This window comes from Pristis pectinata, chromosome 4, assembly GCF_009764475.1.
Source record: "Pristis pectinata isolate sPriPec2 chromosome 4, sPriPec2.1.pri, whole genome shotgun sequence".
Lineage (NCBI taxonomy): Eukaryota > Metazoa > Chordata > Chondrichthyes > Rhinopristiformes > Pristidae > Pristis > Pristis pectinata.
The window spans coordinates 37,445,167-37,459,286 of record NC_067408.1 but is presented as its reverse complement, the minus strand read 5'-3'; the positions used below and the strand labels follow the sequence as shown (position 1 = coordinate 37,459,286).

The window sequence follows — 14,120 nt, the reverse complement described above, 5'->3', positions numbered from 1 at the left end:
CCATGCTGATCATCAACCACTCATTTCCACTAATCCTGCATTAATCCCATTTTTAAAAATTTTCTCCACATTCTCATCAACTTCCACCAGATTCTACTCCTCACCTACACACCAGGGACAATTTACAGTGGTCATTTAACCTACCAACCCATACATCTTTGGGATGTGGGAGGAAACCAGAGCACACAAAGAAACCCATGCAATCAGAGGGATAACATACAAACTCTCAGCAGCCAAGGTTGGGACTGAACCTAGGGCTCTGGTCCTGTGAGCCAGCAGTTCTACTCGATGTGCCACTGTGCTGCCATTTCTTTGACAGGATTTTCCCTGCCTGTTCTCTTGATGCTCTCCCTTTCTATACCTGAAACTTCTCAATCCCACATTTGCAAACATTATTAACTTTTCACTTTCCATTATCGGGACATACAAGGTAAATGACAGGGCACTGGGGAGTACTGTAGAACAAAGAGAACCAGGGGTACAGGTACATAGTTCCCTGAGGGTGGTGACACAGGTAGACATAGTGGTGAAGGCAGTATTTGGCACATTTAAGAGATAAGATATCTTTAATAGTCACAGGTACATCGAAACACACAGTAAAATGCATCTTTTGTGTAGAGTGTTCCAGGGGCAGCCCACAAGTGTTGCCACACTTCCAGTGCCAAAATAGCACGCCCACAACTTCCCAACCTGTACGTCTTTGGAATGTGGGAGGAAACCAGAGCACCCGGAGGAAACCCACGCAGACACAGGGAGAACATACAAACTCCTCACAGAGAGTGGCCAGAATTGAACCCGGGTCGCTGGTGCTGTAACAGTGTTACACAATTTTACCTTCATTAGTCATGGTTAGAGTCATACAGCATGGAAACAGGCCCTTCAGCACAACTGGTTCATGCCGACCAAGATGCCTCATCCAAGCTAGTCCTACTTGTCAGCGTTTGGCCCAGATCCTTCTAGACCTTTCCAATCCATGTACCTGTCCAACTGTCTCTTAAAAGTTGTTATTGCATCTGTCTCAACCACATCCTCTGGCAGCTGATTCCACATAGATAACACCTTTTGTGTTAAAGAAAAGTTGCTCCTCTTAAATCTTTTCCCTTCTCACCTTAAACCTATGCCCCCTAGTTCTTGATTCCCCAACTCTGGGGAAAAAGACTGAGTGTATTCACCCTATCTATGCCCCTCATATTTTATACACCTTTATAAGATCTCAAGAGCGGGATGTCATATCACAGCTGCACAAATCATTGATGAGACTGCACCTGGAATACTGTGTGCAGTTCTGGTCGCTGTACCGTAGAAAGATGTGATTATGTTAGAGAGGGTGCAGAAAAGATTCACAAGGATGTTGCTAGAACTGGAGGGATTCAGTTATAAGGAGAGACTGGCGAGGCTGGGACTATTTTCTCTGGAGTGAAGGCAGCTGAGTTGTGACCTTATAGAGGTTTATAAAATCATGAGTAGTGTAGCTAAGATGGATTTTCACCATCCTTTTCCCAAGGCAGGGGAATCTAAAACCAGGAGGCATAGGTTTAAGATGAAAGGGGAAGGATTTCAAGGGACCTGAGCAGCAAGCTTTTCATACAGATGGTGGTGGGTATGTGGAACAAGCTGCCAGGGGAAGTGGTAAAGGAGGGTTAAATTACAATGTTTAAATGACATTTGGACAGATACATGGATAGGAAAGGTTTACAAGAATATGGGCCAAATGCAGGCAAATAGAACTAGCTCAGGTAGGTACCTTGGCCCGCATGGACGAGTTGGCCGATGGGCTCGTTTCCATGCTACGTAGCTCGATGATTATTGTCATAGGCTCCTTGCCTTGAAAACTGAGTTCATCTCCTCACTGTTAAAGGGTCCATCTTACTTCCTCTGTCCCCTTAGCTTCTATTTTCTTTCTCTTCTTAGCTGCCTCTAAGGTCCTTAAAAGTTTCACCACCACAATCTTCTTCATCACCTCTTTACCATTCAAGTTTTCTTCAGGCTGACTTCTATACCACCCTTGGCATCAATATTACTCCAGTCACATTTACACTCGTGTAGTATGTGATTGAAGCTGCAGATTTTGTCATTCTTCACCTGGTATTCTAGCCTCTCATCTCACTGATTTCAAAATTTTCTTCTTGGTTTACAAATCTCTTTAGGACCTTCCCTTGCCTGAAGAAAAGGCTTTCAAAATCTTCCACAATAAGAAACTTTTGATTAAAAATAAGCTCAAGTAATTTAGTCATTTGTTGATCTAGTTAAGAGATCAGTTAGGTGGTGGAGGACAGATGGTATTACTTCAACTGGAAGTAACTGTGGTGCTTCCCAAAAGGATTTGTACTGGGGCCTTGCTTGATAAATCTCAAAAAGCAAAGAAAAAGAAGCGCTTGTACAGGTCTCAAAGTCAAAATCCAGGTCACCCTCGCTCTGAGAGGAGAGTTTGAACTAGAAATTCTACTGCACACAAACAGGCACATTTTATCACCGGCCTGCACAGTCTTGAAAGGATCTCATTCATGATTAATCTATTTGGCAGAACCTCGTGCATATGGAAGCTACAATCAAAGCGCAAAGGAGAAGTGGCAGAGGAGAGTGGAAAAATAAGTAGTGTAAATCCCACAACAGTGGCTTCTACTGTTAATCATGCAATCCAAAATGTTGACTAAGAAATTAGTGCACACCTTTTATGGCTTTATTGTTAACAATCTCTCCATTGCTGGTGCAAAAAAAATATTAGCACCTATTCCAAAACCATGCCAATAGGCTCTCTCATGTAACACTACTCTGAGGATAGTAGAGGTCTAATTTCTTCCATTAGTAATCTGGCTTTGACCTTAGGAAGCAGACCTTAAAGGATCATGCCACATTATATTTTCAGTTATTGCCAAGGGAATGACTGCATTGTACATTAAACAGAGGGGGTGTGGCAGAGATTTCCCCAGAGGGCCAGTAGAACCTGCACAGGCTACTGAAGAACAATCCACACAGGTGGCAGTTTCCTTGCACAACGGGCACTAATGGCTGGAAGTTGCCAGGTGAGTATCTGTAGAGACAGGAGTGCCCTTTATGCCTGCCTGCACTCTTGTGAGCCTTGCAGCGCAGCCAAACACCCCTTTCAAATGTGAATACAGAAATTGCATTCATCAAAATATGAAGATACCCCACTTTGTCGGTAGAACTTTTTGTGACTTCTGCTATTGAACCAAGGACAAATTTCTCCGATTACATCTTACTTGGAAATAGCACCGGTAATGTTATCAATGGAATGATCTGTGTCTAACATTAATTGCAACCACAATAAGAGGAAATGGTGATGTGGAAGCCTTCGGAAGGAGATAAATGTGATGAAAGGACAAAAGATAGTTCATACCAACTTCTCGTAGTCCCTTGTATTCATTGATATTAATATTAACTTCTTGCATAGCCCTGATTGCTTTCTCTAGTGCAGCATAACCTTCATCAGATTGTGGTGTATTTTTCAGTATAGTTTCTAAAAGCAGCTGATATTTGAGTATCCTCTGGACTGGCATCACCAAGTAGAAAGTCAATGTCATGGCACCAGTGTCTGACCTATTGGGAAAAGACAGAAATTAAATTTTATGTTGGGTCCTTCTTTGAAGATGGCATCTAACTACTTAAAATGCTCCATCCTAATGTAACCTTTCTTATACCACTTCTAAGGAATTCCAAAAGATAATCTGTCACATGAGATCATATGCATTGTGCTGAGAAAACACTGTTATGGTAATTGCTAAGAACAGCTTTGGCTATTGTAATTCAATAGGAATCACCGCAATAAGCCAAACCATTGGCAAATCTGAAAACTTAATACATGATTAACTTTACTTTTAATATGTTGTATTAAACTGGTGCAGTTTACTAAATTTAGTGGTGCAGTTTACTAAAATAAATTTAGCTGGTGCAACAGCTAAAGAGAAACCAATTTATCTCTACACTAGAAAACACACTCCTTCTTTGGTCTCTGCAGGCCTGAAGCAAGACCCATAAAATTGTTTGATTGCACATTTATTTTTCATCCTTAGATGAGGACTTAAAATATTAACTTTATCACATATGCTGAGTTAACACAGTGTCTCCTCGAAGCACTCTAGAGTGTGCTTGGTAGAACTTTAATCAAAAGTAAGGGCTTGGATTTCTATTGTACAATTCACAACCTTGGGACATCCCAATACACCTTAGTCAACTAATTCATTTTGAAACATGAATTTGTTCTAATAGTAGATAGCAACAATATTAATTAACTTATTAAGGAGGAATTTTTTTTTGGTTGAAGACAGCAAAGAGTTACATGTCTGAAGAAATATCCTATAGCTGAAAATAGGTATCTTTGGATGCAAATGTGTCTTTGGATCAGTCTCTGTTCAATCTGGACCATTCAGCATATCAAATGCAGTTTGAATTTATTAATCAAAGCCTAACCCTATTGAAATAGCATTCTGTTATTGGTATCAGGCTAGCTATTCAAGAATTTTTCAATGATCTCTTATCAACCCAAGAGAAGATCTTCTTAAATCTCACCTTTATAAAGTAAAAGATGTCTATGAATCCAAGGGGAGGAGTGTTCTGTCTGAAACCACAAGCACTGAAAAATCAACAGTCTACCAGATGTGGTGATCTTGGGCTAGTTGGTTTTTATCTGTCATGTTCTCTTTGCATTTTTTTTAGATTTTATTTACAGCGTGGTAACAGGCCCTTCCGGCCCAACGAGTCCGCACCGCCCATTTTAAACCCCCAAATTAACCTACCCGTACATCTTCAGAATGTGGGAGGAAACCGGAGCACCCGGAGGAAACTCACGCAGACACGGGAGAACGTACAAACTCCTTACAGACAGCGACGGGAATCGAACCCCGATCGCTGGCGCTGTAATAGCGTCGTGCTAACCGCTACGCTACCGTGCCGCCCATTGCCTAGTCTGGCCTCAAAAACAGGCCCAGATGAAAATCTACAGTGTCTGAATAAACTAAGACAGAAAGGTTGTCTGTGTTTGGATCTTTCAATTCATGCTTTTCTGTATTCCATGTGCAATCTTACTTTCTCCCACACAAATCAATCGATCTATAAAAATCCACAATGTTCTTAAAGCATCAATAATGGAGATAACAATTTGCAAACTGTTTTCTCTAAATTCTTCTCAGTCAACACATCTGAAGACACTCTAATAAGTTGATACCAAATTTTGAATCATTAGTTTTTGGGCTTCACCCTTGAGTTACTATTTTCTATAACATTTTCTTGTGATACTTAGTGACAAAAATAACAACATTGCCAGGATTTGTGGAAGATTTCAAGTACGAAGAAAATCTCCTTCAAACCTCTTCCATCCCACTACTACTAATTGGAAAACATGGATGCTGTAACAAAATTCACTGACTGAAGTATTCTGAAGATGCTTTGCAAATGATGTAAGAACGATCATTCAGATCACAAGTTTTTTTTCACATGAAAGATTTCAAAGAAGATTAAAAGACCATAATTTAAAGGTTCATTTAATTTTATTGCTGTTTTTTAAAAGAGAATCCATTGATGTCGACTGAAAGAATACTGTTTCGTTTTGTAATTTGAATTTTTTTTATGAAGCCTCATTAATGACAGCCCTTTAAATACGATGTTGGTGCGTCGTGATTCAATGGGTCATTTAGCAACACACAGGTAGGACTGAACACATTCTTGGGTAGATATTGACTGTGTTCCAGCTCTTTGCTCCTGTCCACTCAAGTGGAGCTTCAAGTTTGGTGATAATGAATTATGCCAAAAGATAGTACACTTACAACACTAGGAATTGTATTTCTTTTTAGTAGGAAGATTGTTACACATACTGATGATGCCAAAGAAAACAACCATCAGTCACTAACATTTGGCACCCAGCCAACTCGTTTGACAAGACTTGAAGAAATACTGCGCCTATTCCTGGCAGGAGCTGTGTTCAGACTGGGTGTGCCAGATCCACCTCTTGCAGTATTACTTCTAATAAATTTACATAGGAAACAGTGCTTGATTCAGATGGAAACGGAGAACTTCCTCAAAGCATGATATCTCATAGACCAGTAAGTTTGAATAATAGTGAGCTGGTGTGAAACATGATAGTATTCCATTTGTTAACTAGAGGGACAAGTACGCCATATCCAGTAAGAGTAACAGGTTTCCTTTCCTGAAGGGAGCGAAGCAGTTGGATTGTTTGCCATAATCTGTAGTTTTACAATTATTATTTACTGCTGTTGATTTATTTAATAAACTGAACTTACATTTGCTAGTTCTTTGGTGGGATTTGGACACCATATCTCTAGATGGCCAGTCCAGCAATATAAACATTGGACTATTGAGCTTGACATAACATTTAGGGTGGTATGATTCCACCAAACCACAATGGAAGTAACAATCAGTCATTTCTCTGTTCCAGGTGGCTCTCTTACTCATAAAAATGTGGACCTGTTGATAAGATCATGTTAAATTTAGATGGTTGATAGCCCACTTTCAGTGCTTATGAAGAAGAGTCTGGTTCTGCCCAAGAAGTTAAAACTCAGCATGAGTTAGCATTTTCAGCAGAGGGGAAAAAACAATTTGGAAATCAACATTTCTTTCTAGAAATGTTACAAATTGTAAAGAATATTAGTTTGTTTTCTGTTATTTCATTTGAAAAGGTCAACAGTGAAAAAAAACACCATTATCTTCCCTATCCTATCATGCTAGATGGTGGTGCAATGTCAGTAACATGAACGACAACCATGCAAATTTTCTTCTACCATCAGTGAGGTGGCCGCTGCCTCTGTTTAAATAAAATCACCTAAAAGAGAAGATGGAGAGAACAAACCGTGACACGTTAATCATGTCTCATTGCAACTGATTTTAAAAAATCATGTTAACAAAATTCTTTTGCACCCCAATTGTGGGTTTTTATTGATGTTTCATAAGTACAATGTACTACAAAATAAAAGCATTCTGTAGATCTATTGAACTTTTCATACTGTAAATCTCTACTTGCTTCATGCTTATTCTGTCTGTCCCTTTTTCCATGCATAATCTTATCTCTTTATCAACTGTGATCAATCATGATTCCTGTCACTCATGGAGTTCTTTTTGTTGCTCTCCATCCAAGATAACATAACTGAATTTTATGATTTAACAGAAGACATGTCAACCATAAACTGAGCTCCCACTGACATTGATCCCCAGTAGACTACAGCATTATCAATTCTCCAACAACTCTTCAGCAGCACAAAACTTGAAACAAGTACTGTGGTGATGATGGGGCATTGGGGTAGGCTTATCTTTTGGGGACTGAAACGGGTTATGGCTGTTTTACAGACACATAATAAATGAATAATTATCAGTAGTTCACATACTGTGAAGTTCAAAGCCAAAGCAAAATTAGGTCCCAATATTCATTAATATTACTAGGGCAAGCTCCCAATCCATGCATTTTAAAATATTCAGAAAAGAAAAAGGTCCCCAAATCTGCAGATGAAGGAAGAAATTGGAAAACAGGAGTTTTAATAAGCAAGAACAATGTTAGGAATTCAAAAAAGAATCAACCACATTTAATGAACAAAAGCACAAAATCAGGTAAAAGATGAACTAGTGGAGTTAAACATTTGTCCCAAAGAGCCACCCAGTGGCCACAGTGTGGAACTGTGCTTAATTTGTAGAATTGAATCCAAAGCATAGGAATAAGAGTGGGGCATTTATTTTTTCCACACATTTATTCATTTACAGGATGTGGGCTGCGTTGGCAGGTCCAGAAATTTTTATCTTCCTGCAAAGGTCCTTGAGGAGGCCCCATGATGATGATGCTGGTTCTCAAAGACCTGTTCCGCTTGCCCTTCTTGGTGATAAAGATCAGGGATTTGGGAAGTATTGTCAAAATAGCTGAGGCAATTAACTGCAGTGCACCTTGTAGATGATACACACTGTTTTCATGGTGTGTTGCTGGTGCAAAGAGTGGAGGTATAGGATGGTGGAAGGGCATGTGGAGAGTATTCCATGATGCTTCTGACATGTCTTAAACATGATGGAAATCTTTGGGGTGTCAGCTGGTGAGATACTTGATCAAGATATCCAGATAAATACCATGGTGTTGAGAGCAAGTCTTTATGTAGCTGGTCCAGCTGAGTTTCTGCTGACCCCACTGACTATTGAGAGCATAGCAATGGTAATGCCTTTGAATGTCAAAGATAAACGATCAGACACTTCTACGGTGTGAATGTTACTTGTCATTTATCAGCCCATGCCTGAATGTTATTCTTCTCTTACTGCAAATAGGCTTGGACTGCTTTGTTGCCTCAGGAGTTGCAAATGCGACTAAATGTGCAATCATCAGCAAACATCCGCATTCTGACTATATAATGTGAGGAGAATGGTTGGGATTAGGACACAGCCCAGGGGAATTCTCTCAGTGATGCCGAGGCTGGGATAGTTAACTTTGAAAAACCACAACTGTTTTCATTTTTTCTACATGTGACTTCAGCCACTGGGGTGTTTTTCTTCTGATGTCCATTGACTTTAGTTTTACCAAGACTCCTTATTTCAACCCTTTAGTCATTTTTCCAAGGAAAGAAGCCCTAATCTGATCAATATTTTGTGACGGCTACAGTCTCACAATTTTGGCTACGTGCATCTTCGTTATATTTCCTCCCATTCTTCAGTAACATTTCGGGGTATGCAAAACAGACCTGGCCACACTATTCCAAGTACAGACTGCACAGTATAGACTAATTGTCTGCCTAAATGTAACTCACTGCTTCTATTAATAGCAATCCCAATGTCATGCACTCTTTTGGGCAAGTACGGTAGTATAGTGGTTAGTGTAACGCTATTACAGCACCAGCGACCCGGGTTCAATTCCGGCCACTGTCTGTAAGGAGTTTGTACCTTCTCCCCGTGTCGACGTGGGTTTCCCCCGGGTGCTCCGGTTTCCTCCCACATTCCAAAGACGGACGGGTTAGGAAGTTGTGGGCATGCTATGTTGGCACCGGAAGCGTGGTGACACTTGCGGGCTGCCCCCAGAACACGCAAAAGGTGCATTTCACTGTGTGTTTTGATGTACATGTGACTAATAAAGATATTCTTATCTTTATGGCATTATAAAGGTGTGATCTTGGTTTTAACCACTTATGCATCTGTTTCCCAGATCTCTTTGCTCTTCTACCCTACTTATTTTCTGACAATCTAAGGAATAAGAGGCTTCTTAAAATGTATCAGCTCACATTTCCCTAAATACCCAGAAATGTAACTACTCCACACCTGATTCTCATACACTGTTGGACCCTTCATGGAGCAAACTGTATGCACTCTCTGTCAGTGCCCAAAGTCACTGTGTCAAAATGGTTAGGTGGCCTGTGGTTATTCAAGGCACCTGCCTGAAAATGGTGTTAGGCCATCTTTTTGGATCAGTTTACTCTGGCAACCAAACCAGCTCAAAATTTAGGTTAAAAATTTTTGCTGGCCTTACTGTGAAGACAGATGTGTTCCTCCTGGCTTCTTATTAAAACACCAGGCTGCAGACAGCTATTGCTTCCCCAGGAGGTAGGGCTCTGCCTCAATATCTGTAAAATGATCAGCCCAGGAGTCACTGCCCTATTTCAGACATACAAGTAACACCACTTCCTGAACACAGAACTAGTCCGTAGCTTTATTAATAGCTGGGTGAGAAGTGTGGGGGCTCTCCCTCCAACATCAATGTTACCAGAATGAAGGCTATTTTACTGTGTCACTACTCATGGCTTTTCACAGCAAAAAATACACCTTGTTCAAAATATTAATGCACTTCTGCACATTTAAAGAATTAAAGCCTCATAAATAGAACTAGATGCGATGTTTCAAGTTTCTTACCTTACTGCTGTTAGAGATTCTATAACTTCCTTCCAAATATTTTCATTCTTCTTATAAATAGATTCAAGTAGCAGGATATTGTCATAGTTGACACAATACAGTTTGTATGCATCTTCCAGTTCTTGTTTGAAGGTGAGGAACACGTTACCTTTCAGAATAAAAATACGTACGTTTTCATAGTCTCCTGCAACCTTTAAGGAGCATTGTAGATTAACGTTTGAAGTAGAGGAAGAAGACCAAGTATTGGAATTCACAAAATTTTGCTTGGAATATATTGGGGCCTAATGACTTCTTTATGTTCTATAAATTGATAAAGTGACATTTTGAAAAAATATACACATTTGTACATTTAAATTTCTATCTTTACTTTTCTAAAAACATGTGATAGTTCAGAACTGCTGACAATATTTGAACAAATAGTGCAGACTTGATTTTATTTTATACTAAATCATGTCTAACCAATTTATTGGAGCTCTTTAAAGAAGTAACGTGCAGTGAATAAAGGGATACCTGTGGATTTACTATAATTAGATTTCTAGAGGCATTTGCTAAGGTGCTACGTCAAAGATTATGGTGGAAAATAAATACTCATAGTGCAGAAGGTAACATATTGGCATGGATAGGAGATTGGCCGACTAATAGGAAACACACAGGAGGCATAAGTAGGTCTTTTTTCTGGCTGGTAAGATATAATGAGTGATGTGCCACAGGGATCGGTGCTGGGGCCTCAACTTTTTACAATTTATATAAATAACTTGGATGAAGGCAGCAAACAAATGGTTGCTAAATTTGCTGATGACGTCAAGATAGGGAGGAATGTAAGAGGATACAAGGAGGCTACAAAGGGATTATGGCTAGGTTAAGTGAGTGAGGAAAGATCTGACAAATGGAGTATGATATGGATAACGTGAAATTGTCCATTTGGCAAGAAAATTGAAAATGAAGCTCATCATGTAAGCAATGAGAGATTGCAGAGCTCTGAAGTGCAGAGGGGTCTGGGTATCAGAGTGCATGACTCACAAAACATTAATATACTAATACAGCAAATAATTAGGAAAACTAACAGAATGTTATCCTTTATTGCTGTAGGGGAATTGAATTCAAAAGTAGGGAGGTCATGCTTCAGTCATATAGGGCAGTAGTGAGACCACATCTGGATTACTGTGTACTGTATTGTTCTCCTTATTTAAGGAAGGAGGTTAATGCATTGGAAACACTTCAGAGAAGATATACTAGACTAATACAAGTAAGAACACATCGCCTTATGAGGAAGATTTGAAAAGGCTAGACTTGTATCCACTGCAATTTAGAAGAGCATGAGGAATTTTAATTGAAACATATAAGAGGATCTTGACATGGTGGATGTACAGAGCATGTATCCTCTTTTGGGAGGCTCCAGAACTAGGGATTACAGTTTTAAAAAAAAGTTATTGCACATTTAAGATAGAGATGAGACAGTATTTTATTTTTTCCTCTCAGAGGGTCATTAGTCCCTAGAAATCTTCTATAAAGAGAAAAGTCTTTGAATACATTTAAAGCAGGGATAGATAAGCAGTGGAATGAAAGGTTCCCACAGGTAGATGGGAATGTGGATGAGTTACAATCAGATCGGCTATGATCTTATTAAAGAGTGGAGCAGGCTCAAGGAACTGAATAGCCTATTCCTACTTCTAGTTCATATGTTTGTAGGTTTGCATTCTGTCACTGGGATTCACCGGCTGAAAACTGCTCAGTCTCAGATATGAGGGAATATTTTAACTTGTGAACTGTTCTTTCATACAGCATTACATTTAATAACTACATGTGCATAATTAGTTTGCATCATGGTCTTACTACTGTCTTCATTTGCAGTTCAATAACGGTGCCAAGTGTTTGTGTCAATAACATGCACCCTATTTATTCCAAGTTTAAGCGATGGTTTTCCTGCCCCATCTTGTAAGTCACAAACCTTCCCTGAAGGTAACAGCAATAAGACACCTCTCTTGCACCATGACTGCATTCTGTAATGCTGCTCACAAGTGACAGCTGGTGAGCCTTGTGTGGGGGGGTGGGGGGTGGGCTGGGAGGACAGGGTGACTCCCAGTTGTCAATGCTGGAGCCTGTCACTTTCACTCAGAACGTTGCTGCAGTCCACTGGACCTTTCTCATCACTTAGAAGCAGCTTCCCTATAGAAGATTGCACCTAGGAAGCCATTGGGACAATCAACATGGTACAAGGAAAGGTGACAGATGAACTCAATATGGAGGCACACATTCCACCCATGAGTTAATCTCTGCAGCATCAAGTATTTACTTTAAACCACCGGAGGTATCAACACCGCCTACCTGAAGTCAAGACAAATGTAATCTAGAGTGGAAAACTTGGGCTCATTAGGTTAAAAGAACAGCACATTGAATTGGCATGGTATGCAGTCAAAGGAGTTGATTCAAGACTCTTGAAGAGGTAACATCACATTCAGTTTGAATTTAACATTACTCTTAACATGGAACACTGAGAACCAATGTTTTCTCCAGGGGCTGCTGCTGTAACGTTCTAAAGCAGCCAATGTCTCCTGAGCTATAGAGCAGGTTTTTCCACAGTAAACACACTTGAAAGGGTTTTCCTCTGGGTCATCCAAAGTATGTGTAACAAAGGGGACCTGCAGTGAGAGGGTTGGTGTCAGTCAAGGGGAATTGGGACCTAGAGGATCAGATCAGGGCACTGGAGAAGAGATGTGGCTGCTGGGGCTGAGACCAGTCACACCCAAGTTGGGAGATAGGTTTTGAAGGTCTGTTTTATAACCACGATTATGAGAGGGGGTGAAGTGCCTGAGGGGTGGTCAGGTGCAGCTTACAACTGGAGTGACGTTGAATGACCTGAAGGAGAGTCATCCTGAGAGGCTAATATTTAAAATAAAGCGGCCATTCCCAAGCCATTTCCCAATACTGGAGCCATCAGCTTGCCATTTACTCAAACTGGCCCTTTGAAAATGAAGCATGTGACTTCTCTTCTTAAGCAGTCCCTCAGGATCAAAGATGACTTGCCTCCATTGTAGTTCTGTGGGATCCAAGGTGGCTGATGTGGCCATTGTGGGACCCACAGACTCTGCTGCAGGTGGAGCAGGAGGTGCTCAATGGGGTGGGCAGGTCGGTGGGAAGAGAAGTGGTATACTACTTTTGCTGGGCTCCCAACAAAGAAACACGAGGATCTCAGTGCCATCCTGAATGCTCCTTCTCCATTTTTCTGTGGTAATGTGCCAAACATTCCTACATCAGAGAGGATGTTACATTTTTAGGGAGGCTTTGAGAAAGTCCTTGAAGCATTTCTTCTAGTAATCTCTTGCCATGATGGAGCTCACAACTCAGGGTAAAATACCTGATTCGAGAGTGGGGTTTTGGGCAAGAAAGCTGTGAGGCCAGCCTTAGGAATTGAGTCTTACTAACCCTTTGTCTCTTAAAGAAGGCTGACTTAGTGATAACGCAGATAACTAGGATGCCTTAGCCAAATAACATTATTCAAATATTGTGTTGTACCTTCTACAAATATTATCAATGCACTTTATCAAAGCACTTAAACTATTCAACTTTCAGATCCCCAATGTAGCTAATGGTTCCTGTGCACAAACATTCCTCATGTGATTAGTCTGGGCCAAAGGTACTTTGCAAAAATCAACTGATTTGATTGACTCCTTCTCTGACTCTGGTTCTGCCTGCAGTCCCAATGTTCTTTCTCCTAATTTTCCATGGTTGTGGGCACATGATTAACAATGTAATCAGTTCTTGATTTTCCCGAGGCCAGAGTGTCCTAATGCATTAATTAATGCATGCACATCGTTATCTTGTCGTATGGGCCTTGATTGTTACTTCTGATTTCAACAGTTTTGTCTTTGAAATCAGTCTATTTTTCCCGTGTATTATAACCTGTCCCTCATCAGTCATGAGTTAGGCATCTTAGTATGACACAGAACAAAGCAGTCCAAGCTTCTTACCTAATAGTTTTCTACAGCTGTTCTATGAGAAGTTTATTCTCTCCATTTAAGAATTTGTATCTAGAAGGATACTGATGCTAGCTGAATGTAATTAGAGCTGGGATGTTGCCCTTGCAAAGGAAGATGATGTTGGTTTGCTTTTCCTGTCAGTGAATTTAAAGGACTTTACAGAGAAAGTATTGTGGTACCTCTCTTATATTTTGCTCAGATAGTCCATGGGAGGGCAGGGATCATGGCTGCCCAGTAGACGATGACTTTGTTCCAGGTTTGAGGTCTTGGTCTTCAAACACACAGTTTCCTCAGATGGCCAAAAGC

General features: G+C 40.4%; 1 protein-coding gene across 7 annotated transcripts in view; it reads right to left on the bottom strand.

Moving 5' to 3' along the window:
• arhgef37 (Rho guanine nucleotide exchange factor (GEF) 37) overlaps positions 1–14,120 on the bottom strand; it is a 127,249-nt gene that overhangs the window by 29,790 nt on the left and 83,339 nt on the right. For all 7 annotated transcript variants that reach the window (XR_007956162.1, XM_052013500.1, XM_052013497.1 and 4 more), the window contains 2 exons: positions 9,838–9,985; positions 3,359–3,558 (listed from right to left, as the gene is read on the bottom strand). Coding sequence is in view for 6 of the 7 variants with exons in the window: in XM_052013500.1 (XP_051869460.1) it covers positions 3,359–3,558; positions 9,838–9,985 (348 nt within the window). In the remaining variant the exon portion in view is untranslated. The remainder of the gene's footprint in view (positions 1–3,358; positions 3,559–9,837; positions 9,986–14,120) is intronic.